The following is a 27,958-nucleotide window of genomic DNA, read 5'->3' on the forward strand; positions in this document are numbered from 1 at the left end:
CCTTCTTCCAGTCCATGGTTGTCCTCTGTGGTGCTAGTCAAAAATTAAGATGGCAACTTCATTTACCGCAAAATAACTAACCACACTAATTCTGATAAGCTTCAAGAAGATCCTAGAAGCATATCCAACTGTTGTGATAAATGGCTCATGCGACTAAACATTAATAAATGTAAAACAATGCATGTATCAAGCTGCACTAACACTGACAACACGCGTGTTTACTTACTTCACGAATCTTCTCTTGAATCCGTCAACTCGCACAAATACCTAGGTGTCCATATTTCACGTAACTTATGGCATACGCACATCAAACACGTCACTAATAACGCTAACTGGGTTCTTGGATACTTGCGTCGAAATTTCTCTGCTGCGTCTATGCCAATAAAGCTTACCCTTTACAAAACATTAGTGCGACCAAAGCTAGAATATGCATCCACCGTGTGGAATCCCTATCAAATCACCCTGATAAACACACTAGAATCCATCCAGAATCGCGCAGCACGTTTCATCTTATCGAACTATTCCCGTTACGCCAGCGTTACTTCCATGAAAAACACACTTACATTACCGGAGCTTTCATTGCACCGTAAATGTTTTAGACTCTTTTCCACAGGCTGTATCACCACAACCCACTATTAAAGGATCATCTTATTACTCGCCCTTCATACATTTCATCCCGTTTCGATCACATGTTTAAAGTTGGTGTTCCATATTTTAGAACAAAAATGCGTCATGGTTTTTTTATTCCTAAGACCAATGCCGACTGGAACGACCTTCCTCCCTCCATCGCTGCTATTTCTGACGTTGGCAATTTCAAGACTGCTGTATTTTCTGCTGTTTTGTAATACCTATTATTGTATAATTATGCAATGTTTTTTTCACTTACCACTCCTTTCTGTAATGCCTTCAGGCCAGGAAAGTATCCGAAATAAATAAATAAATAAATAAATAAATAAATAAATAAATAAATAAACTGGCACTTTTGTGTTGACTACTGACACTAGAAAAACATCACGCGCAAGGACGTACATCCACTGCCCCGAATCGATAATGCCTTCGACTGCATCCACAGAGCCACATACTTTTCCTCTATTGACCTGCGCTCCAGATACTGGCAGATTACCACTGATGTCATGGAGCGTGGAAAGACTGCGTTCACCACACTAGATGGACTTTACCAGATCAAAGTTATGGCTTTTGGATTGTGTAATGCCCCTGCAACCCTCAAGTGAATGATAGATTCTCTCCTTAGGGGCTATGAGTGGTCTATTTGTCTTTGCTACCTAGATAGTGTGATTGTCTTTACGCCTACTTTTGGACAGAGACCAGACGAACTTAATATATCATGCCTGAAAAAGTTAAGAAAAAAAAAGAGGCCTCAATAATTATTCATAATGCATGTAAATAAGCCAGAAACTTTAAACTTCGCCACACAATGCACTCAAAATGCTGCCTATTCCTTCAAGGTGGAAAATTTCTGAAATGCACAGTTCTCTTGGGACATTGGGAGACCTAGCTAATAACAGCAGCATATGATACCTCTGAATACCTGCTTACAATTTTTTTTTCTAGAAGCTGTATTCGGTCAACATGCATTTACCATCACACATAAACTTGGCATAATGTTCCCCCTGTGTTCACAAAATTTGACCTCAGTTGTACGAGTAGTTTTATTACACCAGCGCAGCAGTCTATGTTTTACATTGCTCTTAAAACACATTAATAATGCTATGGACCACTTGCATACGTATTCTGCTGGAAAAAGCGCATTTAACCCACCAATTTGGAACATTGCCTATGTGGTAGCCTGTGTTGGCTTCTGGTTTCGGTTCGTTTACATCAGGGCGCCACTCAGCGCCAAAAGCTGTAAGTTGCCTCCGCAGAAATAAACATTAATTCTTTGTCTGGTCCCCGACTGAAGCAGTCCGGCTCTTTCTTGCGACACTGCGCGCTCGGCCGTTTAGGGCTCATGCCGTAAACCTTTCGTCCGGCCGCCCCGTCGAAGCTACAACAAACTGGCGACGAGGTAAACCACTCCCTTTAATTTTACGTCCCCTTGCTTTTCTACTTCTGCTGCTCCCCTGCTTCCGGCATGCAAGACGCTACGTCCACTTCGACGTCGTCCACCGCAACTCCCCCGCCTTTGTTCTCGGTGCCCAGCATGGCGTTCGCACCCCCCATGCCGCCTTTCCTTGCAATACCCGGTACTCCTTCGGTACCGTGGCTTACATGGAAACGTTCTTTTTGCACGTTTCTCCAGGCGACCGGTTGTGAAGCACTACAGGACGAGAGGAACAAATCCATTTTGCTGAGTAACTTAGGCTTTGAGGGACAGCGTCTCTACTAAGACCTCGTGTCGCAAACGGACCAGACGGCTACTACGTTCGAAGACGTTCTCCGCATCTTCGACCAGCACTACGAAGAAAGCACCAATCCCCTGGTGCACCACATTATCTTCCGGGACAGGAAGTAACTACCTGGGGAAACCTTCCAGGACTTTGTCACTGCGCTACAAAGGCTAGCGCCTGCTTGTGCGTTCAGCGCTTGACACGACGAGTCTCTTCGCGACCAAATCCTCCAAGGCATTGCATCAACAAGAGTACAAGAAAGGCCACTATACGAAGGATTGTCCCTCACGCTCAAGAAAGCCGACGAAATCGGACGAAGCGTGGAGCAAGTTGACAAGGAACTTCAAGTCTTCAGCAGCTCGTCTGTTCAGCGCGTCTCGACGCAACGCCAAGATGGCGTCGCCAGCCATCTCCTTCCTCGCCCAGGCGCGCAAGATGGCGGTCCCCGCCCCCCCCCTCTCCCTCGACCCGCACCTTCAAAATAGCGATCAACGGTGTGGCGGACAGTCGCATCCTCGAGCGACCGGCCAACGTGACGCCTGGCCCGAACTCTGCGAAGCCAGTCGAGAGTTCGCACCCCATTGTTACCGATGTGGCTCACCTCACCACATCGCATCCGATCCAGCCTGTCCGGCAAAGCACGTTACCTGCCGTGCATGCGGAAAAGTGGAACACTACGCTTCAGTTTGCCCTTCGAGGAACCGAACGCAGCGACAGTCTCCTGCTCGAACGCAGCTTGTTTCCGTAACGCTGATACAGAATCAGCCACTACAGTCCTGTTTGTGCTTACAATTCAAGCACTGAATTACCGTCCAGCAACAATTCGCGCCGAAGTCCTCATTGCGAATACTACACTCTAGTTGCTCGTGGACACAGGAGCTACGGTGTCGCTGATGAACAGCTCCCTTTATGAAGAACATTCCAAGGTTTTTCCATTATCTCCTTCGACTCAAGAATTATTCGCAGCAAGAAATACTGCATTCAGGACGTTTCTCCGTGCACGTCAAGTATCGCTACAAGGCTGCAGTAGTGACATTTCACGTCACGAACCAAGGCACTTCTCTTCTGGGCTTAGACGCTATTCAAGCTTTGGGCATTGATATTCAAGGGTCTTCGCTAACATGTCAACAAGTATCAGGACTTCCAACTGACCCAAGCGTCCAGCTTCCGTCTCTTCCACCCAACGCTCCTGCAGAGTTCGCCTATCTGTTCTCAGGACAATTGGGTCTTGTAAAGGGCTTCGTCCATGACGTTCGTCTCCGACCTTCAGTACAACCAGTCCCAGCGAAACTGCGTCCTCAACCTCTGGTTCTCCAGGAGCAAGTCTCTGCCGAACTGCAATGCGTGGAATCAGCTGATGTCATCGAACGAGTCACTGCGTCTGAGTGGATTTCTCCGCTAGTCATCGTTCGAAAGAAGGACAATTCCATTCGACTTTGCGTCGATCTTCGAGACCCCAACAAGGCTACCATCATTGACGCCTCCACTCCCAAGGGCTGACGAACTATTGCATCGACTTGCTGGTGCTCCTGTCTTTAGTAAGTTGGACTTGCAGTCCGCTTATCATCAGGTTTTATTGTCCGAAAAAAGCCGTGAGCTTACTACTTTTATAACTCATGACGGTCTTTTCCACTTCAAGCGTGTGTGTTTCGGTTTGGCATCTGCGCCATCCGCTTTTCAGCAGATCATATCTGTTTTAAAAGACTGTCCAGGCACCTTGTGTTACCTTGATGATGTTGTATGGGGTCACACTCAACGTGACCACGACAGAAATTTGCAAACCGTCCTGTCTAGGATAAGTAATGCAGGCATGCAGCTTAACCACAAGTGCGTATTCAGTGTCCCAGAATTAACTTTCTTAGGACATAAAATTTTCGTAAACGGCATTTCGCCGATGGATAGTAAAATTCAGGCAATCGTGGAGGCACCACAGCCTAAGGACAAAAAGGCTCTACATTCATTTCTGGGCCTCACAGGATATTATGCTAAATTTATCCCACCGTATGCAGACGTAGTGGAACCACTAAGGAAGCTCCTAAGGCAAGGGCAAGCCTTTGTCTGGGATCGGGATACTGAATGCAGCTTCCAGGCAATTAAAGACGTACTTGCATCACGCCCGGTGGTACGCATGTTTCAACCGCATCTGCCTATTGTTGTGACGGTTGATGCTTCTGACGTTGGAATAGGAGCCGTCCTACAGCAAAAATGCGGAAATGAGCTTTTTACAGTAGCTTTTGCTTCTCGTACGTTATCTTCGGCAGAACGACGGTACTCCGTGGGCGAACGGGAAGCATTGGCATGTCTGTTTGCGTGTGAACACTGGCATGTTTACTTGTGGGGTCGACAGTTCACTCAACGAACTGATCACCAAGCTCTAGTCGCATTGCTACTTCAAAAGGGTCCTGGACAGCGACCATTAAAAATTTCAAGGTGGAATGCAAGATTGCTATATTACAATTTCTCCATTGATTTCTCCAATTTCTCCAGTGACCAAAATGTCATTGCTGACGCATTGTCACGCCTACCTGCCCCTCCCGAATGCGAGCCAGCACTAGATGAGGAAATAGTGTCTTTAGTTTCATCTTGTATTACAAAGGAGGAATTCCAAGCAGCCACACAAGCAGATCCAGTGTGCCAAGCATTGAAAGACAAAATAGTAAAAAGATGGAGGACTGCAGCAGACCTTCCGCCAGAGTTACAAGCGTATGCTGCTGTACAGTCCGAATTGTCCTACATGGATAATCTGCTTCTCCGAGGTGAACTTATCGTTCCTCCTGCTTCCTTGCGTCAGACACTCCTATCCATTGCTCATGAAGGTCACTTAGGCATCACGAAAACCACGCTCAGATTGAGAGGCATCTACTGGTGGCCTCACATGGATAGGCAAGTTGAGGAACTTGTGGGAAACTGCTCTGTGTGCCAACAAGCAGATAAATCTGCCAAACCATCTTTTGCTCCATTAAAACCTGTCGAATGGCCATTAAGACCATGGGAAAAGTTAGCCATAGACATAATAGGCCCTCTTGATCGTGCTCCACAGTATGCACGTTTTGCTTTGGTCATGGTTGACTATCATTCCAAGTGGCCCGAAGTTGCTTTTATGCCTTCCGTCACATCGGAAGCAATCATGCACAGTCTCATGTCCATATTCAGCAGAGAAGGATTTCCTGATGCTATAGTGTCCGACAATGGACCACAATTTGTTTCTGCACAGTTTGAAAACTTCCTGAAGGAAAAAGGCATTAAGAGGAAGCTTTAGCTCGGGCCCAACTCCGAAGCGGCCTATTCAAATACATGTAAAAACGCAAAAACGTTTTTCTGAGATAACCCCTGGACTGATTTTAATGAAATTTGTTGCATTTGAGAGGGAAAGTGAAATTCTAGTGACTGTTTGTCACGGAATTTCTGTTTAGGTGCTGAATTTTGTTAAAGAGGTTTTCAAAAATTCAAAAGTTTGAAAAAAATAGAAGCATGAAGTTTACAAATTCATAACTCTGCATCAAGAGCAGATATCGCGGTTCTGTAAACGACATCCATTCGACCATTGAAAGCGGACAAATTTCATGTCATCTTATATCTTACGTGAATTTGTTACGTTGTTTACAAAGGTTCTGCAAAAGCTGTATTTCCATATTACTAAATTTTTTTTAGATTCATGTATAGCATATCAATTTTGTCCGCTTTAGATGCGCTATTAGATGCAATTCAAAGAATTGTATTATCCTTTTTCGTTTTAGAGTTACAGAGTTGTAAACTTGATAGTTTCCTTTTTTAAAGATTTGCAATATTTGTCAAATTTTAATAAAATATTAAGGACCTAAATAAAAAGTCACTAGACTAAGTTTTTTTTTAAAAGCAACAAACCTCGTCAAATTTGGTACAGTGGTTGCCGAGAAAAACGAATTCTCCTTTTACATGTATTTAGATAGGAGCACCCGAGCTAAAGCTTCCTCTTAAGCATTTCTTGTCTTCTCTTTACTACCCACAGGCCAATGGCCAGGTAGAAAGATTTAACCGTGTCCTAAAAGAATTCATAGAGATTGCTGTTTTGGAACAGCGAGACCTCAGACTTGCGGTCTTAGAATACTTGGCAATTTACAGGTTTACTCCACATATGACTACCGGTGTGTCTCCAGCTATGCTGCTCCATAGTCGACAACCACGAACTCGGTTGGACGTTGCAAACATGCTTCCAATTCATCCTGAATTTGCTTCTCCAAAGTTGAGCCAGGAAGTGCAGAGTAGAGTACGTGAAAACCAGGAAAATACTAAAAAGTATGTGGATCGTCGTCGCACAACCAAATCTCCTCAGCCAGGCGATTTGGTAGGATACGTACTTCATGGAAATTTGGTCCTAAATACTCCGGTCCGTTCAAGATTTATCGCAAAGCAGGTCGAAGTACGTTCCAGCTTGAAAATGGCGAGCATTGGAATGCGTCTAAACTGGTGAAGTACTCGGTACGTCAGGGTGAAACAACAAATGAAAGGAGCCATTTCAATGACGGGACATCCTTTGAAGATAGTTTTCCACCTTTTCTTCCAGTTCCTACTGGCACCCATTTTCCTGCTGCAACCACTTCTTTGCAACCACCTGTCTCACCACCATCACCGGGTTCACCCCGTGCAGAAAAGTCTCCTGAACGTCCGTGCAACACTGCCCCTGAAGGCACTCGGGACTCTTGACACACCTTCCAGTCCCTGTACGAGTAACACTTCTGCTGTTCCTCCTCTACAACCTGAACCAGTCCTCCGTAGGTCTACACGCCATAGACAACCTCCAGAACGGTTTAAGGATTATGTTTCCAAGTAGATTTCTGCTTTGGGTTACTGTCTACAGAGGTTTCAACCCTCCCATACGAATTCGGCTCTTAACACCAAAAGTCTTTCCTTACATGTTTGTTAGGTAAATAGGACATAAGTAGTATCCTTCAAATGGGGGGATTTCTGGCAGCATAAAGGGTGCTATGTGCACGCTGAACTTACTGCTATACTGCAGATTTATCAGTGGATCCTAGTGGTAGGAACACTTTTCTTCATTTCTTAGCATCCCCGCAGAAGGGATACCATACATTTCTTGTACATTACATTTATTGCAGCATAAACGCGTAGTATGCACATTTTCACTACGGTAATAGCTGCCATACGAATTTGTCTTTAATGCCAAAATTTTTTTTAACAATAAGTTGTTAGCATGCTTACGAGGGGACTATCCCAACTTGGGAGTGTAAAGTGCTTGTACACACAATCTCCAATCCACGACAGCCACAGAGACTGTCTCGAGTCAGGCTCAGGGCGAATGAGCCACCCATCAGTGCTGTCCCAGGGGGCACACAGATGTTTGTACTGTCTACTTTTGTACTTTGTGAATGTTTTTCATGTGTGATCTGTGTGTGCAAGGCTGCATCTCATCGTCTGCCCAAGACGGGTACTGAAACTCTGCACAACTGGAGTGCAAGAGTTCATTTTCAGTTTTCATGTGCGTTTTTTCTCAAATGGGGAAGCCAAAGACGACATTTTCTATTGTGTAAAGACGTCATCACTAAACATGTGTGTTACAGTGCTAACATGTGTTCTTCTTTGACTCGTGACTTACTTTTGTTGTGAGGAGAGCGAGTAGCGCATTTTCCTTTCAAGGGAGAGGTGATGTGGTATCCTGTGTTGGCTTCTGGTTTCGGTTTTAGGTAGTTTATGTCAGGGCGCCACTCAGCGCCAAACGCTGTAAGCTGCCTCCACAGAAATAAGCATTCATTCCTTGTCTGGTCCCCAACTGAAGCAGTCCGGCTCTTTCTTGCGGCGCTGCGTGCCCAGCCGTTTAGGCCTCATGCCGTAAACCTTTCGTCCGGCTGCCCCGTCGAAGCTACAACAGCCTACACATTGTCCATACCATGACTATAATTTTCCCCAGATAAAAACAAGATATCTTGTTTAGGTCACCGAGGACACTAGAGAAACAAACTACGAATCATGTACAGTGCATGAAAACATGGAAAAACAGTGGTTTAGTAATTATCTGCAACATGTGCATCCAAAGCAGGAAAATGAAAGTTTTGCAATGCACTGTGCTTACAGTTCTCCTTATTTTTCACAGAACTTCAAGTCTGTATCTCATGCTGTTCTGGAGCCTGTAAAACATTGCAATTAGCGGCAGTATGACACCCTTTCCAGAGTGTCATACTGCCGCTAATTGAAACGCTTTGAATTGAAATTACTTGAGTGAGTACATTTTTACGAAGGCTGTAATGAACCCACACAGAATAAACAGAATAAATAAACATTTACCGCTTGTCCCTCAAAAAGCGCCGAACTCTTGCTGACAAATTTTAGTAAGGAGCGCCGACACATCGTTAGAGGCACTGCTGTCGCCTATTTCGACGAAGTGACAGAAATACAAGACTGCCACTTAGCGCAGGAGTCGGTCTCTACAATCCACACAGCTGCACCTATTGTAGACGTTAATCCGACGTTAACGGCCGTTGAGCGGAACAGTCTTCTTGAGCTCATCAATCAGTACCAGGGCTGTTTCTCCTCTGCGTCAAGAGTTGGTCAAACGCCACTTACCAAACACCGCATCATTACTGATGTCGACGCCAGACCCATCCGACAAAACCCTTATTGTGTGGCCCCAAAGGAACGCGAAGCAATACAAAAACGAGTGAAGACGATGCTGGAAGATGGCGTTATTCGACCATATAATAGTCCGTGGGCATCACCTGTAGTTTTAGTGAAGAAGAAGGACGGTAGCCTGCGCTTCTGCGTCGACTATCGGAAGCTCAATCAGGTCACAAAGAAGGACGTTTATCCACTGCCACGTATTGATGATTCCTTGGATAGGTTGCAAAACTTGTGCTACTTTTCCTCAATGGACTTGAAAAGCGGTTATTGGCAGATCGAAGTGGATGAGAGAGACCGTGAGAAAACAGCCTTTGTGACGCCTGACGGACTTTATGAATTTCAGGTACTTCCTTTCGGTTTGTGTTCGGCGCCAGCAACATTTCAGCGTCTAATGGACACTGTGCTCTCCGGACTCAAATGGCAAACATGCCTGGTGTACTTGGATGACGTGATTGTATTTTCCGCAACGTTTGACGAACACTTACGAAGGCTGAAAACTGTTTTTGAAGCGATACGCTCTGCCGGTCTCACTTTGAAGCCTGAGAAGTGCCATTTTGGTTTTCATGAGCTCCAGTTCCTCGGTCACGTCGTCAGTAGTCAAGGAGTCCGACCTGATCCGGATAAAATTGCCGCCGTCGCTAATTTCCCGATTCCATCAGACAAAAAAGCCGTGCGACGTTTTCTGGGACTCTGTGCATATTATCGGCGATTTATTGCGAATTTCTCCCATATCGCATGGCCGTTAACACAGCTAACCCGAGAAGATATGCCTTTTACTTGGGGCGAAGACCAGCAGCGGGCATTCCACGAGCTCCGGCAACGCATGCAATTGCCTCCCGTATTAGCACACTTCGATGAGGAAGCCCCGACGATATTGCATACAGACGCTAGTAATGTCGGTCTAGGGGCGGTGCTAGTACAATGGCAGGGCGACAGCGAAAAAGTGATTGCTTACGCCAGTAGGACACTATCCCGAGCCGAAGCTAACTACTCCATTACTGAATAAGAATGCCTCGCAATGGTATGGGCAGTTCTGAAATTTCAGCCGTATTTGTATGGTCGGTCTTTCACCGTCGTTAGTGATCACCATTCCCTCTGCTGGCTCATTAATTTGAAAGATCCTTCCGGCCGGCTCGCACACTGGAGTCTTCGACTCCAAGAGTTCGACTTTGTTGTTACATACAAGTCGGGAAAACGGCACGCAGACGCCAACTGCCTTTCTCGGTCTCCTGTTGAGCCGGCAGCACAAGACGATGACAACACGGTTTTTCTGGGACTCGTGGATATTGCCGATCTTTCACGCCAGCAACGGGATGACATTGAATTGCTGCCGCTTATTGATTACCTCGAAGGATGAACCAACAGCGTGCCGAGGCTCTTTGCAAGAGGGGTGGCATCATACTGCTTGCGTCGCAACGTCCTCTACAAGAAGAACTTCTCGCCTAGCGGCAGCAACTGCTTACTTGTTGTTCCATCACCGCTTCGACGTGAAATCTTACACGCCTGCCACAACGAGCCGACTGCTGGGCACTTGGGCTACACTCGCACATTGGCACGGATTCGGCAGAATTACTACTGGCCGAGACTTACTGCGGTCGTTAAACGTTACGTTCAGACACGTCTGGATTGCCAACGTCGTAAACCGCCATCCGTCAAACCAGCCGGCTTACTGCACCCTGTTGACGTACCGGCCACACCATTTGCACAAGTAGGCATGGACTTTCTGGGCCCCTTCCCAACGTCTACTACTGGTAATAGGTGGATAATCGTTGCCACGGATTATCTCACTAGATATGCCGAGACAAGTGCCCTGCAACGGGCAACAGCAGATGAAGCGGCACGATTTTTTCTGGAATCCATCGTTTTAAGGCATGGCGCTCCCGCAGTAGTCGTCAGGGACAGAGGTACTGCGTTCATAGCCCAGTTTTTAGATATCGTTCTACGTCTAAGTGGTACTGCCCACCGGAAGACAACAGCGTATCACCCTCAAACGAACGGACTGACAGAACGACTCAATAGGACATTGGCTGATATGATAAGCATGTACGTAGATGTAGAGCATAGAAACTGGGACGAGGTTTTACCTTATGTCACCTTCGCGTACAATACGGCTCGTCAAGAGACCACTCGCAAGACGGCCTTCAGTCTCGTATACGGCCGTGAGGTTACAACAACATTAGACGCAATGCTCCCTCATGAATTTGACGACAACGAGACGGGTGCTGAAGAGATAACACATTGAGCAGAGGCAGCTAGGCAGCTTGCGCGTCTGCGAATCCACGAACAGCAGGACTGTGACGCCAGATGCTACAATCTTCGGCACAAAGTTGTAACATACAACATCGGCGACAAAGTGTGGGTCTGGACACCTATTCGACAGCATGGGCTCTCTGAAAAGCTCCTACGCAAATACTTCGGGCCCTACATAGTTCTCCGACACATCAGTGACGTCAACTACGAAGTCGTTCCAGACAGCTCGCACTGTTCAAAGCGCCGACGGCGTTTACCCAAGGTCGTTCACGTGCTGCGTATGAAGCCGTACTATGAGGACTGCCAAGACTGCGCAGTTCTTTACCGCTGCTTTCCAAGCCTCTATCATCGGCACGACGGTCTTTTCTAAAGGGGGAGCAAATGACAACTATATTTGGCAGAACCATAATTCAGCAGGTATGCGCCAGTGGGGACGACGCTGAAGTAGCGTGGGTTTTTAGGTGAAGCGGGGAAAACGAAGAAGACGTTGTTGTTGTTCCCTTGGACGACTGATAAAGTGCGTTTCTTGGCGGTGCTGCTATGCATACTCGTCGATCCCACGTCGTTACAATATAAACAATGTACCCAGCACAGTTTACCAAGGATACCGGGAAAAAACAACTAAATGCCATGTATAACTAACAAAAATTGGAATAAAGCAAGTATTTAGTAACTGTTTTCAGAGCACATAAGAAGCCCACACAGTTCAAATTTTTGGTACACGTCAACAAAAAGTGGCCCCCATTTCTTCAAAATATGAAACACCTGCTGTTCTTGCTCCTGCTAGGAAATAAGTACTAGCATAACTCTTATTTAGACACAACCCGAAAATGAAATCGACAGTCAGAAGTGACACATTTGCTATTGAAATGGCTCTGCATGTTCGATCAAGCTAATTTTCACAAACATACCTCTGATAAGTCAAGATTACACAATGAAATTCAATAGACCTGTAAGAGGATTGACAAGATTTCTGATGGTGATCAAAGACAGCCTGCAACGCTATGTAGATTATCTCTGGACAGATATTCTACAGTTTTGGCATTTCATAATCCAACAATTTCATGCCATAAGGCACACTAATCATTGCGTGTGGCTGATTATACTTTATCCGGATCCCTCTCCTCGTCCGTAGATTAAAGGGGCCCTGAACCAGCCCTCAGATTTGGTGAAATAACATAGTCCGCAGGTAGCATACACTGCTGTGAACATATCAGCCAAGTTATGCTGCCACACGCGGTGCGTGGAGCTTGCAAGAGGAGCGCGAAGTAACCTTTCTTTCAAATGCTCACTTTTCAACAGAAGCCTGCTGCTCAGTCTCTTCTGGGCGCTTTATTTCGTAATAAAGCGGATTCCCATACACGGCTGCTATTGGCAGCAGCGGTCTGCTACAAAGCTTAGATACCGCAGCCACCTTGGTGTGCTGGCACGAGTCCAGTGGCTAAGCACGCTGCGGCTCGCTGAGGAAAACCGGGTTTGGCTTGCATTTAGCACGTCGTAGGCACCATTATCAGAAATAGTGATGTCTACATTAACATCTAAATTAAAATTTGAACCGAGTGCCACAATGATATTTAGAAAGCGGAGCATCATGGGCACGTCCCACTCCCCTGTAGCCTTTGCAGTGCAAGGCATTGAAGAAGGAATGGGAGCACAGCGGAGGCCATGTTTCATCGCCAATAACTCTACTTCTGCTGAATACGAAGTACTTTTTCCGGCAAAGTATTTCCAGGGTGTCTACCAAGTTGACATTTCCAAATTCCCCGAGTTCTCCAGGTTTTCCCTGAGCACCTTTGCAAAATTCCCTGAATGAGCCAGAACTTTGTTTTACGTCAAGACAGGCTGACACCACGTTGTCTGATGCTGTCACTCTCTAGTAAGCATGCTGAAAAAAAAATGACTTAATCCAGTTTGAATAGTAAGGAGTAATATCTATTTTATTTAAAAAGAAAACAGAAGGAAGGTGTTAGTAAAATGCACAGCGAAAGAAATGGTAAAACCCATTCCAAATTGAGTCGAACATTTTCATGAAAAGGAGATGCATACATAAGTAAATATTTTTTTAATATGAGCTATTTCTATCAACTGATAGCAAGCTCATCTGTATGAGGCCTGAACTTTGTCACAACTAAGGTTCTCTCTCAGCAGCTGGGAAGTCAACCTCAACTGTCCTGGCATACTCTCAGCCCGTACACATCTCAGTGTTGGGTTTCACTGCTTAAAACAGTTTATTTTGGTTTGGATGAGGGACATCTGCATCTCGGCGTCTACCAACACTTAGATTTTTTTAGCTCAAGCTCCTTCAAAAAGGCGGCGGCACGCTTCCGTTCCCGTTGATTTAATTCCTCAGTGAGTCGGTCCTTTCTGTTCTCATCCTCCTTCTACCACGCTTTCACCACATGGATCATTTGAAGCATCCTCTTGGTCAGTTGTACAGTCAACGTCCGATTTTTCTGATTCCCTAGGGGCTGCAAAAACATCCGAAAATTGGGCAGTCCAAAAGTAATGAATGCCTGTCTTTAACTACCCTTAAGGGCTGAAATTGACCCAGGCACGCCCGAAAAAGCTCTTAAGGCCTGCCAGTACACTTACTAGGCATATCGGTGCTCGTACTGTGACAGGAGATGGGGGTGCACGTGTGTATAATTAAGGAATACATACTGTGGCCCGTGACAATTGCCCCTTCCCACGCTTGTGCTTCACCGCCTAACAATACTGTACTGAGGCGAAGCTAACTTTCAGAGACTGGCATTACGCAACGCGCTGTGCTCTGCGAGCTTCAAAGCCAATCGCGAGGATTACAAAGGCAGAGTCAGTGCCATTGCTGACAGCGACGAATTCTTTCAATGAAAAACACGGCATCGCATGGCAAGAAGCTTAAAGGGACACTAAAGGTTACCAGAAAGTAGAGTTAAAGCGGTAGAGCAATGTTCTAGGACGTCTAAGGCGTCAATATAATCGCGAACAGAGCTTTAGTAACCGAGAAATTGAGGTAAATGCATGACACGATTTGAGACCCCCCAGCGACATTCCGGTACTAGCCCGATGACGAAAGCACTCCTCATAATTTGTGTTACTAATACTCAACTACTCGTATTAAAAATATCATTTCATTCGATTATAAGACGGAAAAAAATGCTACTTGTCTACGTCTATTCGATTCTAAGAAAAAATAACATTTTGACGTTACCCTTCACTAATATGGGTGTTCGAAAGGTTTCGTTTTCGCTCGACTCTGCGCGCTCGACTCTGCGCCACGCACGCTTTGGAGTTTCAGTAGTTTCGTTATCGCGTCGTGCTGTGAGGGTTCTGCTGGCTCGCGAAACTTTCATTTGGAACAAGCAGCGAGAATGCCACGTCCATGTGATGTCGTGGGAAGCCCTCGTTGCTTTCCCGCTCCGGAGAGCCGGTGTCGAGGCCGCCGTCATAGTACGCAACGACTCCGGCAGTGCGAGCCCTCAGCAGCAGGTCGCGCTCGTCGGTGCTCAAATCGCTGAAGTTGAGCCCACCATCGCGAGCCAATCTGTCGGTGTCAGGGTCCATTGCGACGAGCGTCGAAGTTTGCGTCATAGAATGAAGTACCAGCTTGTGGGCGTCTTGCGCTGGAGTTTGAGGTATAGTAGCGGCGCCTGGTGGCGGTGCGGGAAACGACATCTGGGTCGTGCCAGCTTGGGTCGTATTGAGCCCTGGCTGTGGCGAAGCACGTTTCTAGGCCGAGTTTTGAGTCATTCGCACTTTTTTATGCCCTGTTGCGAGTGCGAAAAGGCTCGTCACTTCTCACAGACCACGCCAACCCCGCTGCGAGCTCGCCGCAGCCTATAGTTTAACGAAAACGGACTCTCCGTGAGACGTAATGCTGGAAGCAGAAGGAATCGGCGACGGTGTTCCGGAGAGACCTAGCTCAGCCTCGAAAAAGCGTCGCCGTCGTCACTTCTGCGTCGTGGGCTGCCATGAACAAGACGGCCTGAATCCCAACATCAGATTCTACCGTTTTCCTTCAAGGCCTCACGAAGTAGAGCGTCGGGCGCGCTGCATAGCTGCAGTTCGTCGCGCTGAGTAAGCGAAACTTCGTGCCATGCTGACTGCTTCGCCTGTCTTGAAGCTTGCTTATCTGCGTTCAAAATTTCGGTCTTTTGCACCTACGAGTACCGACAGCAGACCGACATAGCAGCAGGCATGGCTGGTAATTCACGATTCGAGACCCGGCCACAGCGACAATTAACAATTCGACCGATGCGAAGTGGTGAAGTGTGTGCAAATGAGCACAAATGGTCGGGCTCATTCGATGACAACTCACTACTACTCTACGAGCAGCACAGGTTAAGAGAGTTAAATGCCCTCATCCTTGATCTCAAGCCAGCACGTTGAGGCAGCGCAGCAAGGCAATATTGATTTCAGCACATCGATGTTCGAGCGCTGTCATTAAAAGCTACATCAAGCGAGCAGCGCACGAGCTCGCGCTGCAGCGCGATTCGCACGTACGTGCGAGCTCACATGCGTTGCATCAGTTTAGCGGCATGCAGTCAACAAAAATTGCAGGAGGCCCGCTGTTTGGCGGCATGTCGAAAGACCGCTGCCGTCGCGGCGCGTACGATCGTGCGCTCGAGCAGTTCGTACATCGCAGCGCGTACCGTCGTGTGCTCGAGCAGTTCCGTACACATGATGTCTGCTTATCGCTGTTGTGAATTCATTTATAACACGCATTTCCTCGCGTTTGCGCGCCTGAATCTAGCAGCTAGCGTGCAAACCTTACCTGTAGTTCCACTTCGTACGCGCCTCGCTTCACTTGCGATTGACACCGTGCTAAACTTCGCCGCCTAATTCTTGAACGGCGCACACGTATTCGGCACTGCATAATTTCTTGCCTTTACGCAGCGTGCCACCCCTGAAAAAATCTTCGGCGCCCAATATACGCAGCAGGCCGTGCTACAACACAACCGAAAGTGGCGGGTCCATATTGTAAACGTGCTTTCCGAAGCAGACGACCGAGCTTGGTACGACCCATTTTAGGACAGAGGGCGCTTTTTAGCACCTTTCTCGCAGCGCCCCCTGGGCAATCTTTCGCTCTGCTGTCGGCTCTGTCTTGGCTCTGTTTCTGGCCGCGCGTTTGCGTTTTGCGCAGAAAAGCCATAGCGCCGTCTGCGGACGCCGTTCTACTCACCGATGGCGCAACGTCACTATGAGACCATGATGTCAGTACTCCTCGATCGGAGGGCGGGCGATTTGAACTGCGCTAGAGGTACGCGGACGCTTCAGAACGCATTTTCTCTTAAAATAAGTCTCTCCTTGGCACGAAACAAGCGTTTCGAGGTTTCTGTGATGGTATTTCAATAGTCCACGTTGACTTAATAGTAACCTTTAGTGTCCCTTTAATAGCGAACATAGAAGCAGCTAGGCCTAACGTTGCCGCGGTGGTGGTTACGGCTGCCAGCGGATCTGCGTGCGAGCGTGCCGGTTCGAGGCGGCGAGATAATCAAAATAGCGGCAGTGGCGGCTTTGATTAATGCCATTTCTGACCTGCAGTCAGGGCAATATACATTGACTATATGGAGCACGCGGTGGTGCCGCAAAGCCGTGCAAATTATCGGGCATGTCTGAAAAATTGGACGTCTACAAAATCGGTCATTAACTACTCTGGCAATACATTGTGCCGATGACACGGCGTCAATGACGATTCGTTGCGATTCCTCTGTTACTGGAGCCAGTATTACCACGACTTTCATTCCCTTTCAATAAAGTTACAGCTAATTTGCCCTGATAGAAGCACAAATTCCCTGAGTTTTCCCTGAGTTTTTCCAGACTGTTCAAATTCCCTGAGAATTCCCGGTTTTCCCGGTTTTCCCGGTTGGTAGACACCCTGATTTCTGAACTAGCCTATTTTAACTTCAAGTGCATTTCTCTTTGACAAGAAGTGGTTGAGGGCCCATTTAAATACAACAATCTGATTGTGTTTTCGAATATGGTTAGGTGGTCCCAATAAAACTGGGCATGATCCAAGTAGCACAAGTGGAAATTCATCGAGGTGGGAACTGCCCAGCACCCGGCTTTCTCCACAACACGAACATGTACCGCAAATCCCGCACGTCGTCTGCTACAGCTCGTCCCGAGGGGGCACAAAAGACATTGCTGCTCAAACAGGGTATACATAGTTTTTAAAAAGTATTACTTACGTGTCCACTCTAGCAAGAAAGAAAATTTAGCTTCAACTGTATTTTTGTTGGACTTCCCAACGTGCAGCCAAAAGTGCCCGCTTTCAATAGTGGGGGAGGGGGGGGTGCAAATGACATGCTTTGCCCCTCCACTCTTGACAGGGGGCAAGTGCCTACCCCCGCTCCCAGTAAATTCACCTATGTGGAGAAGCCAGAGTTATGAACTAATGCAGTTCACTGAAAGCCATTTCTACATTTTAGAAATAGTTTTGCCTGGCTGCAAGCCAATCAGAATGCAGGGCAGTAGAAGCGTGCTTTGTAGCTATAACATACTAGAATATGGAAGAGTGGGCCACGCGGTGGCATGGTGAATTTTTTCCTGTAAAGCTGAAAACATCGGTGGCAGTACAATCAAACTATATATTCCTATGAGAACGCTCTCGATGATAGCGGAAAATGTTCTCAAATTATACGGTCCAATTTACGTGGTAACATAATTTCTGGGGCACCATATGTCAGCACAGACAAAGAGCCGCAATCGACCCTGGGCTAGCATTAGCGGCGAGAGCTCGGAGTGGTGCCCTCTCGCGAGTGACGTCACGGCCAGGGCGTCGCTCACTCTGGCTCGCTCGGCTGCCTCGCGCGCTCCTTCCCTTTGCGTATGCTTGGGGTATGGGTGGCTCAAGCCGCACTTATTGAAGGATATGGCGGCTTCTTTCTGCTGCCATGCCTGAACCACAGTTCCTTCTTCAAAAGCATGTGAGTCAAGAAAATTTGTGGCTTGGCTATCGCAAGCTATGTAGCATTGAAGGAGTTACTGGTTGTGCAATGCATATACGCGCCGTGTCTGTCCATAAATTTTTCGTAAAAAGAACGTCTGCAAATGCAACAGGCGATGTTGTGTATGATGGTTTGCTAAACACTTAACATTCCCTTTGCACATAGCTACGAGAGTCATTGCATGATGGAAGAAAAATCTGGATATTCGGTGTCAACATGCTCTGTGTTGGAAAGACACTGCCCAGCAAAGCTGTCATCCTGATTGTTTTTACTCAGGTGAGCTGTTCTACTCAAATATGGCCATATTATTCATGCATTTCACCACTCTGAAACAAACCCTCATAAAACTAATTGCCCATGGCTGCTAACATGATGGCGTGTCATGTAGAGTATTTACATAGTTAATTCATAAAAACCATAGTAGGAATCACCTGAAAGAAATGTTTCGTGGTTAAGATCAAGAGCCAATCAATTAATTGCAAGTGATGAAATGTTTCATGGTGGCCCTCAGTAGGCTTTATCGACAATATGGCACACCCCTCGCGTAGCGATAGCAACCACCTATCGTTATGGAGAGGCTGTTGTTCGCGAAACCGATCAGATCATCATAACTTCGAATTGAAACCATGAAGCAGTTTTTAGAGCGCCAATTGCAATGCCTAAAGTATACTCGAGGTACTACAGTGCAGATTAGGGTGCCTAGAAAATGAAAACTGAAGCACTTTCTGCCTCACCATGTCTCGATCTAGTGTTGTCCAATTATACGAACAGAGGACTATTCGGTTTGTCAGTACATAAAAGAGTACCTCGAAAACCTTCATAAGGAAGACACCACAAGCCTAAATATCCCTCTTGATTTTTGACCCTCCGCTGGCGAATTATGATATTGTCAATGTGTCCCATACTACTAACGCATGATGCTTCGCCTTCTTTCTGACTGCGGCCATATGGTCCAAGAGGCACATTTCACTAAAAAATCTGGGCCGAGCAGCCTGTGTCAGTTCGTCAAACAGATTCGTCATGTCCGTTCCTCAAGCTGTAAGCTCTAGTAAATTGCTCAAGTGAGTTGACCGTGTAGCACCGAAAAGGGAATAAACGTTGGTACATTCCTTCCTGTAAGCTGCAAACAGCTTTGAGTTTCTAGCTTTACTTCAAATTAGCGCCACTTAATATTAACTGATGAAGAATGGCCTAACTTTGAGAAGCAGTTGAAGCAAGTGGCACTGATAGAATCTAAACTGCAGTGTTGCTCTAGCAGTTAATAAGCAAGAACAACGACAACGTGATAAGTCCCCGTGTTACTGCCAAGCGCTACTGAGAAGAAATGTGAAAATTTGTCACGATACTATGAACTTACTCTTTGTGAGCAAACATGTTTTAGCGGGTTACAATCAAGGCAAATGTTCTCGAAGACATATATCACCAGTGTTTCTGAGATGCTTGTTGCATCACGGCCGGTATGCTATCCTAACTGAATTCTTATGCGCTCGGTTTTTGCGTTGATGTTTTTATTATTCACCTGAGCTACCACTGCAAAGCGTAGATCTGTGCATGAGAAACCTACAGTGGGCTGGTATGAGCTCCTTCAGCTAGCACTGTAGTGTTACCTTTAAGAAATATATTGTCATATAGAAAATAAGCTCTGAACAAATTTATGCAAACAAAGACATCACAAAACTATATTTGAGATGACCGCCATAAATATACAAGCAGAGGGAACAAGAGTGAACAAACGGAAATGCTGCAGAAGGCACCCAGACACTGCCCGAACTGCAGCAGATGACAGGCGCGAGTCCGTGACCTGACGTCACAGGAACGGCCGCTTGCAGCGCCCCTGTAGTTCGTTCTGAGGGCTAATGACGTAAAACTATTCCAATCTTGTTTTATTCCAAATCCACCATTAGCCCTTTGTGATAAGTCAAAATGGCCATGGCCTCACCCATATGGGCACAAGAAGACTGGAATAGTTTTACTTTATACAAGGCCCTGGAAACAGAGACACCCAGCCGCTGGACCCGCTGCAGTGCGTGCCTCCCCAATATCTAGTTCGCTCGCAGTGCCCTCAACCTACTATTCGTTGTTTTGCATCTCAGCTAGGAAGTACAGAGCCACTCGGCCTACTCAACTGTATTCTAGCGCACTCTAATTACAGCCACCCTGGCCACTCCAACGGCAGCATCGACAGCCAGGAGTGCCCGTGTGCGCACTGGCCACTTGCTGGACTTTAGAACAGGGAACTTGGAGCAATGTGTACACGTTTTCACTGGAAGTTGAAAACCTGTAGTATTATGCGATTCCTCATGACGGAGTGCTCAGCGCCATTAGGAACAAAATCGAAGACATTGGTGAAGTTAGGTTCAATTGTGCAACCGGAGTGAATAGTGGCCAGTATTTAGAACTGTTGAGCTTTTATCTTCATTCCACTGTCGTTAGTTTCAAAAACCAACAGTATGTTGTGGGGATGCGCGACTCTCGCGCGTCCCCTGATGTTTTCCCGCATAGCGCATCCCCTAATATGCTGTTCTCCCGCACGGCTCGCGTGGCCTGGCGCCCGCGGCGTGGTACAAGCGCGGTGCGAGAGATGTCGCGACCGTCGCGCCGCGGCGGGGTTACTCGGGCGCCGAGGGACAAGGGGCTGGCTCTTTCCCGGCGGGTCGGCGAACCGCGCCGGACGTACCGCGCGCGCGCGCCGACCATGCTTCTGCGAGACCGTCTCGCGTGGCCGCCTTGGACACCGTTGGCGTGACTGTACACGCGAACGACCAGGCGTTGGGATCCAGCATGGGGCGAAGATATTCGCTCGCAATGCGGTCGCGGTAAGTCGGACCTTCTAGATTTGTCGCGCGCCCATTGGCATGTTTTGGGGATAGCAACTCGGCTAGCAGGCATTGATCTATGAAAGGTGCAATAAATGCCCTTGTGACTGTTTGCACTACTGTGTTGTCGTTCCTGTGTCCCAAGAGTACGGAGGAGAACCCCGTATCTCCCACATCTGGCGCCCAACGTGGGGCCTCTTGGGGCATAGGACGATAATTTTAAGTGTTGCTTCGTTCGAGACCGTTGTTCGAACCGAAGCGTAGGGCTAGCGTGGATTTTGATCGCTAGCGTCGGCGGCGTGCTTTCTTGAGCGAGGCGGCGGTGGCTGTAGTGTGTTTGAACATGTCAACATGCTAAGCCTTTTCGCAAGTGTTTTTTTTAATCACATTCGTCGGTACGAGAGCCACGTGGTCTTCAACCTGGGAGAGCGAGGCTGAGTGCCCGCGGAGCAGTGGCAAGCCTGAAGCGAGTGAGTACGGAAGCCTCGTGGGTGGTCCGAATTTCTTATGTAAATAGCTTCTTCTATCTCTTTGACTCGGATGAAGTCGCGGCTCTGGGAGCCGGGTGGCCGCGGGCCACGGGTGCCACGACGGGCTGACTGGTATTGCGGCCTGGCACCGGGCGCTCCGACACCGTCTGGGACGGTGGGCGCCGTCAACTCGGATGCTGTGTGCACCGAGCGGAGTAGGACCACCTCACAGAGCTAATGTCTCCTCGCGGCTGCCTGTTTTGCGCTCATTTTGAGTGTTGTTTTTGGATGCCGGTTGTTGTCAGGGTAGCGACGCTTTAGGCCTAAGGCTTTACGAAGCTGCCTGTCGCACGTGGAGGGACACAACCTGGTGGACCGTGGCGTTGAGGTGTTGCAAGTTGCTTCCCTCATTCTAGTTAGCCTCGCACGAATTGAAATTACTCGTTCGGCTCAAGGAAGCGAGCTTCGTTCACGTGAACTTAGCATCCGAGTAGCTGCCCGATCTTTTGCTAGCCGAGTTGAACATCGTACCACGTGGGCGATGCGCATGCAGAATTCCTCTCCCTTGCACTACTGTAGTGTTTGCCGAGTGTGTTGAGTTTACGCAGCGTGATTGGAGTCACCCCTGGCTTGCTGTCACCTGCACATGGTCTGCGCTGCTGCCCGGAGTACGATCGAGTCACCCCGGGCGATGGTGATGCTGTGGCCAGTTCGGCGCAGCGACTTCGGCGGCCTCCTGCATCCAGCTCACAACCCTCGGCGGCGGACAAAGGAGCCAGCGGTCACCAACAGCTACGGCGGCTCTTGCCAGCAGGGCGCGTCGGCGCGAGCGACGCTTGCTCGTACCGACTACTGCGTCGTCGTCTCCGGAGTCCTGGCCTGGAATGATGCCGTCGAGTCTGCAAAGCTGCTGCTGTGACCGGCGGACGCCAGCGGTGTACCCCAAGGACAGTCGGCTCGCATGTTACGGACAGCGTGTGGACATTTCCCCGGCGCGGCCACTGTTTCATGTACCACCTTGTTCGCGAAGCACGGGTTAATGTTAGACCGTGTGACATGTTTCGCCGGAATAAGAAGTGAATTAAGGTTGGGGGGATGTGGGGATGCGAGACTCTCGCGCGTCCCCTGATGTTTTCCCGCATAGCGCATCCCCTGATATGCTGTTCTCCCGCATGGCTCGCGTGGCCTGGCGCCCGCGGCGTGGTACAAGCGCGGTGCGAGAGATGTCGCGACCGTCGCGCCGCGGCGGGGTTACTCGGGCGCCGAGGGACAAGGGGCTGGCTCTTTCCCGGCGGGTCGGCGAACCGCGCCGGACGTACCGCGCGCGCGCGCCGACCATGCTTCTGCGAGACCGTCTCGCGTGGCCGCCTTGGACACCGTTGGCGTGACTGTACACGCGAACGACCAGGCGTTGGGATCCAGCATGGGGCGAAGATATTCGCTCGCAATGCGGTCGCGGTAAGTCGGACCTTCTAGATTTGTCGCGCGCCCATTGGCATGTTTTGGGGATAGCAACTCGGCTAGCAGGCATTGATCTATGAAAGGTGCAATAAATGCCCTTGTGACTGTTTGCACTACTGTGTTGTCGTTCCTGTGTCCCAACAGTACGGAGGAGAACCCCGTATCTCCCACAATGTACAACGCAAGGGTATTTGCATTGGTTCCTCGCTCGCTCCCATTCTTTCAGACATCTTTCTCAGCCCCTTTGACAAGTATGTAAATAGCATTCTGATTCAGTCATGTGCTCCTTCGATAATGAGGTACGTCGATGACTACCTGGTGGTTGTTAACGAGGTTCCAGGGTCTAGGCTAGATTACACTGTAGAATCTATAATTAACACATTTAGACATGCATCGGAGGCTCTAAACTTAACATGCGAAAGGCCTTGTGAAAACAGCATTCACTTTCTGGACCTCAATCTCACTCTAATGAACACTCATGTCTGTTTCGAATACCAGCCAAGGGTGAACAAGCAGCTAATTTCATACGACACCGCACACTCCAAGCTAGTAAAAAGAGGAGTTGCAATGACTCGTCTAAAAGAAGCTCTAAATAAGTCTTGCAATCGCAAAGTAGAAAGCAGTTTCAATAACCAGGTTTCAAGGCTACGCCTAGCCAGTTTCCCTTCACTCTTGATCTCTAGCGTCTGCGATAAGCTTCTTCAAAAGATCAAACAGGCAAGAGAGGGCACTAACACAAAAAAGCCATTTGATAGGAAGAGAGTACATGTGATTCCTTATAGGCACAGGGTGTCCCACAACCTCAAGAAGGTGGCGCAAAGGCACAGTGTTAATCTTCTCTTCAGTGCACCGTGTAAGTTGGTCAAGATATGTCCTATGCTGACAAAGGCAAAACCCGAACCATGCGTTAAGAAACATGCTGCGCAGTACACGGCTTGCAAAAGTAATGTCGTATATGAGATACCCCTAAGTTGCCAACAGGTTTATATCGGTCAAACCGGACGGTGTTTTAATGAAAGGGCACGTGAGCACAATTGGGCCGTAAATAGCAATGTGGGGGGCCATCTGGCAGAACACTGTAAATGTCAGAATTGCCGCCCGTACCTTCATGACACCAGGTTTCTGGCACGGTCTAGAGATAGACTAGAATGGGAGATATTAGAAGCTTTCTACATTGCAAAGGCCGAGGGCACGTGCATTAGCTGCCCTTCAGTGACGCTTACCGAAAAAGAGATAGCATTTCTAATGAGATAGGGAGGTCGGGATGTCACGATGGGCCATTCTAGGTTGCATCTATTTAAAAGCCTGTTTCTTCAAAAAACATTTAGTTGAAAGTAGCGCCTTATCCGTCGTACATGTTCCTCTTTTAGTCCGTGTCTTCGTAGCGCTCTTTTCTTCAAGTATGCAAAACCAACTCGCCCACATCAAGCTTCTGCTGCTTCAGATTAACATTTACTGCATGCAATGAAAATGCAGTGTGAGAACCTCTGCTTATGGGAAACTTAGCATGTAGACGACCACCGCCAATGAAATGCAGCCATATGCCTGCAGCATCACAGTCGGGATGGGAAGGCAAGCTGCAACACTTTGCCTGGCTACATTGTATTCGAAGATAGTTAAGAGGGCGATTGCAAGTTCACGCCTGAATCTGCTCTTACAAAATCATGCCCACATGCAATGCAAGAAAGTTTCTATAATCAAATTAACAGGGTGCTTTCAGCCAGCTTCTTCTGCGAGGCTACCAAAGCAGTGGCAGAGAACCTTCTTAAGAAGGTAAAAGAAAGAGAAACAAGGCAGCAGCACTGAGTGCCTGCTCAGAAAGAAACCCATGGTTGTGCTATATATGCACAAAGTCGCCCACAACATTAAAGCAGCAAAAAGGCATGTCGTCCCTGTGGTTTCTTTTTTTCCCCCAAGTAAGCTTGCTGGATTATGCCCGAGGATAAACGGAGAAGGAGCTCGACGAAGTGTTTGCGGAATAAAGCATGCCGAAACGTTCATGATATGTGCCACGGGTGTGGTATACAATATCCCGCTAAAATGTGGACGAGTATATGTGGGCCAAACAGGGCGCTGCGTGAATGAACGCGTGGGGAAGCATACATTGTCAATTAGAAAAAGAGAAAGAACACACTTGTACCGCTCATTGCATTGCATGTAGAGGATGTACACCACTGTTCAACAAAATTAAGATTCTAGGCAGCAGAAAGAATAAAACAGCCTGTGAGCTTTTAGAAGCATTTCACATCAAGGAATAGGGTCATGACTATGCAAGTGATACTTCTGTTGCCTTATATCACGCTGAACACAATTTCCTGCACAGCTTGTGTTGACATAAGGCAGGCTTGATTTGCCCTCTCCTCCTCATTCCCCCTTCCTTTTCTTTCTTTTGTCCCATGTGAACACTGCCTGTATATGCAGATTCGACACAAATAAACCCAGTTGATAGTTTGTGCTTTTCGTCTACCTCATTTTTTTCCTGTGTTTGTTCTTTCTTAGGTGCAACTCTTCCTAAAACATAAATGTGCACTACAGGCTAGAAAGCAAACTCACCAAGACCAAGCAAGTCAGCTGTGTTTTGAGAGGCGTTGACAACGGGGACAGGTGTGGCAGTACTCTGGGGTCTTGGCAGCACAACCTTGTTCACTGTAGGTGCCTGCATGTCAGATGTACAAGTAGCAGAACCAGGAATAAAACAAACTTTTCCCAACGCCCTTTGGGAGAAAAAGAAAAAGCAATGCAAACTAATAATATGGAGTGAAACTACACATAGTACTCTGTAGGATGTGTGATCAAAGGCAATGTGCGAGGTGTATGAAGAAGCACTGGATCATGTGCATTGTTGCCAGAAGGCGCGGCTCCGATGGGCTGGCTGTGGACACATGAAGCTGTGTCCGAGACTGCACAAGGATGGCAAACGAGAAGAGATTTTGCTGGGCAAAGCTGTGCTTTAGCTTACCATATCCAATCGTGCCACTGTATCACCTTTGTACTGAGTGAAAGGTCTGGTTGGATAGAGAAAGTGCAAAGGGGCTACATGCTCAACACATGCACGGATGTCCAAATTCTAGTAGCAGCTGCTGCTTCAGTTGAACATGTAAACAAGGAATCCAGTGTGCTCCGAGGTGGCATCTGAGGCAACCTCTTGGTTGAAATGTAAACGTTAACAGTTTTCAGTTTTAGCAATGTATACCAGCATAAAGCACCGGGAAGTGGTCTGTTCAGCTTGCCTGTAACATTTAATAGAATACTTCCCTGCACCTGTGCCATGTCGTGCACCATTTGTATTGCCTCGTGCATTCCTTCATGCTGTGTGATTAATGTTACTGTTTCGCTTTGCCATGCAAATGCACCAGTGGGAGGAGTTCTCTTGTGTCTAGATAACCCATGAGAGCTGCCAAATAATGTATGACATGTCAGTCTTGTCAAGTTTCATGGTTGTTAGTAAATGGATGGCAACACGTTCAATGCCACTCTTTAAAGGCTAGCTGCATGTAGTTGACCATGTGCTCATTTACGCTAGCCGTCATCTATAACAGGCACACTTCCAAAGCAGTTGTCTGACTTCCTTGTGGGGGTCCAAGTTTGCCTGAACTAAAGGGTCTCCTTTCCCTGTATTTTGCACTGCATTTATGTGCAAATATTGATATTTATTGCAGAGGTGGTGGGCAAGTCTGCTCCCGAGAGCTGCAACTGCCATGAAGAGCAGAGAACAAGCCAAAGCATGGAAAGGCCAGCCGAAAGCTGCCATTACCACAATGAGCACCCTGCACAGCAGTCACGAGAACCTTTTCCACTGGTTTGAGTAGTTAGAATGTGTAGCAAGCAGCAGAAAGACAAAGCCAATCTGACCTCAGCCTAGAACTTGCACTTGATTTGAAAACTAAGAGCTCACATTGCAGGACGCCTTCAAGAGCAGCCTCCATTATCAGAAGATCTGAAATGTTCCTACAAACGAGGCTTCAGCATCCAAACGAGAGTGCGACAATAATTGCACAAGAACCAAAGTGTTTTTTCAGACAGGCAGCTGCCACAATGCCAGAGGAGAATCTGGGTTACCTGACTCAGGTGTTAAGGAACCTTAGCAGAGCTGATACAAAACCATCTAGAAACCTGGGCTCAGTTACCAAAGCTGCTAACATCGAAAAGATGCTGGAGGTGAAAAGGTGACAAGTCTGCTCAATTTTAATCACCAAATTTGGTGCACTGTACTCCAGCTCATGCACAGCAGAGAATGCTGAGGAAGCTAAGCAAATCATACAAGTCTCGCTCTGCATGTTTCGCAATACCGTTGTTTTTTATTTGTGATGCACGAAGAAATCCCAGGATCCTAGTTATGGTCAGCTTCATAGTAATACATCGGCTCATCTCAGAATGAATATTGACAATAATGTGATTAGCATAGAAGCAATGTAGCGATATACTGTGTTGCCACTGCAAAGACTGGCTGATGCTGGTGCTGGCTGTGGCTGCCTTGCTGATTATACAATTTCGGCAACTGGGTATGCGCCGCATGGTATGTGCCCGAATAGGAAACATTTCATCTTTCTCATTGTTTAATCTGGCGCAAGGTTTTTCACATACTTGGGGGTATCTTACAGTCAATGCGGAGTAGCACAGTCCTAGTGGCACACACACAGCCACCCAATTTGAATAAAGAATGGTGGCTGCACTTGCAGTTTTGTAATGACAGGTGATCAGAACTGGACGCCATTTTGAAAGAGCTACAGACACCACATTTCGTTTTTTAGATAGATGTTTCTAATGGAAAATTGCAGCTAGGTGCGTGAAAGGACCGGATACGAAAATGGCACTGAAAATATGGTTTTCGAACCAAAGTGCTGCCAAACTGTAACTGGTGATGTCAGCTTCAGTGTGGTCACTTTGAACATTTACAAGGCCGAGTCCACATATAATGAACTACTGATACAACAACCACTTCTCCCAGAACTATCAAGTTCTTTCTAAGAAGGTTCGCCTGTACTATGATGAATACAAGAGAATGCCACCTAAAAATTAAAAAGGGTGAAAAAATTAGACGGATGTTTTGGGCTTTCGTGTGGGAGCCGAAA

The 27,958-nt window shown here is 47.4% G+C and overlaps 1 protein-coding gene across 5 annotated transcripts in view; it reads right to left on the minus strand.

Moving 5' to 3' along the window:
- LOC126526910 (stromal membrane-associated protein 1) overlaps positions 1 to 27,958 on the minus strand; it is a 173,212-nt gene that overhangs the window by 109,713 nt on the left and 35,541 nt on the right. For all 5 annotated transcript variants that reach the window (XR_008611586.1, XR_008611587.1, XM_055068417.1 and 2 more), the window contains exon 6: positions 25,440 to 25,542. Coding sequence is in view for 3 of the 5 variants with exons in the window: in XM_055068417.1 (XP_054924392.1) it covers positions 25,440 to 25,542 (103 nt within the window). In the remaining 2 variants the exon portion in view is untranslated. The remainder of the gene's footprint in view (positions 1 to 25,439; positions 25,543 to 27,958) is intronic.

The sequence above is a fragment of the Dermacentor andersoni genome, chromosome 9 (genome assembly GCF_023375885.2).
Source record: "Dermacentor andersoni chromosome 9, qqDerAnde1_hic_scaffold, whole genome shotgun sequence".
Lineage (NCBI taxonomy): Eukaryota > Metazoa > Arthropoda > Arachnida > Ixodida > Ixodidae > Dermacentor > Dermacentor andersoni.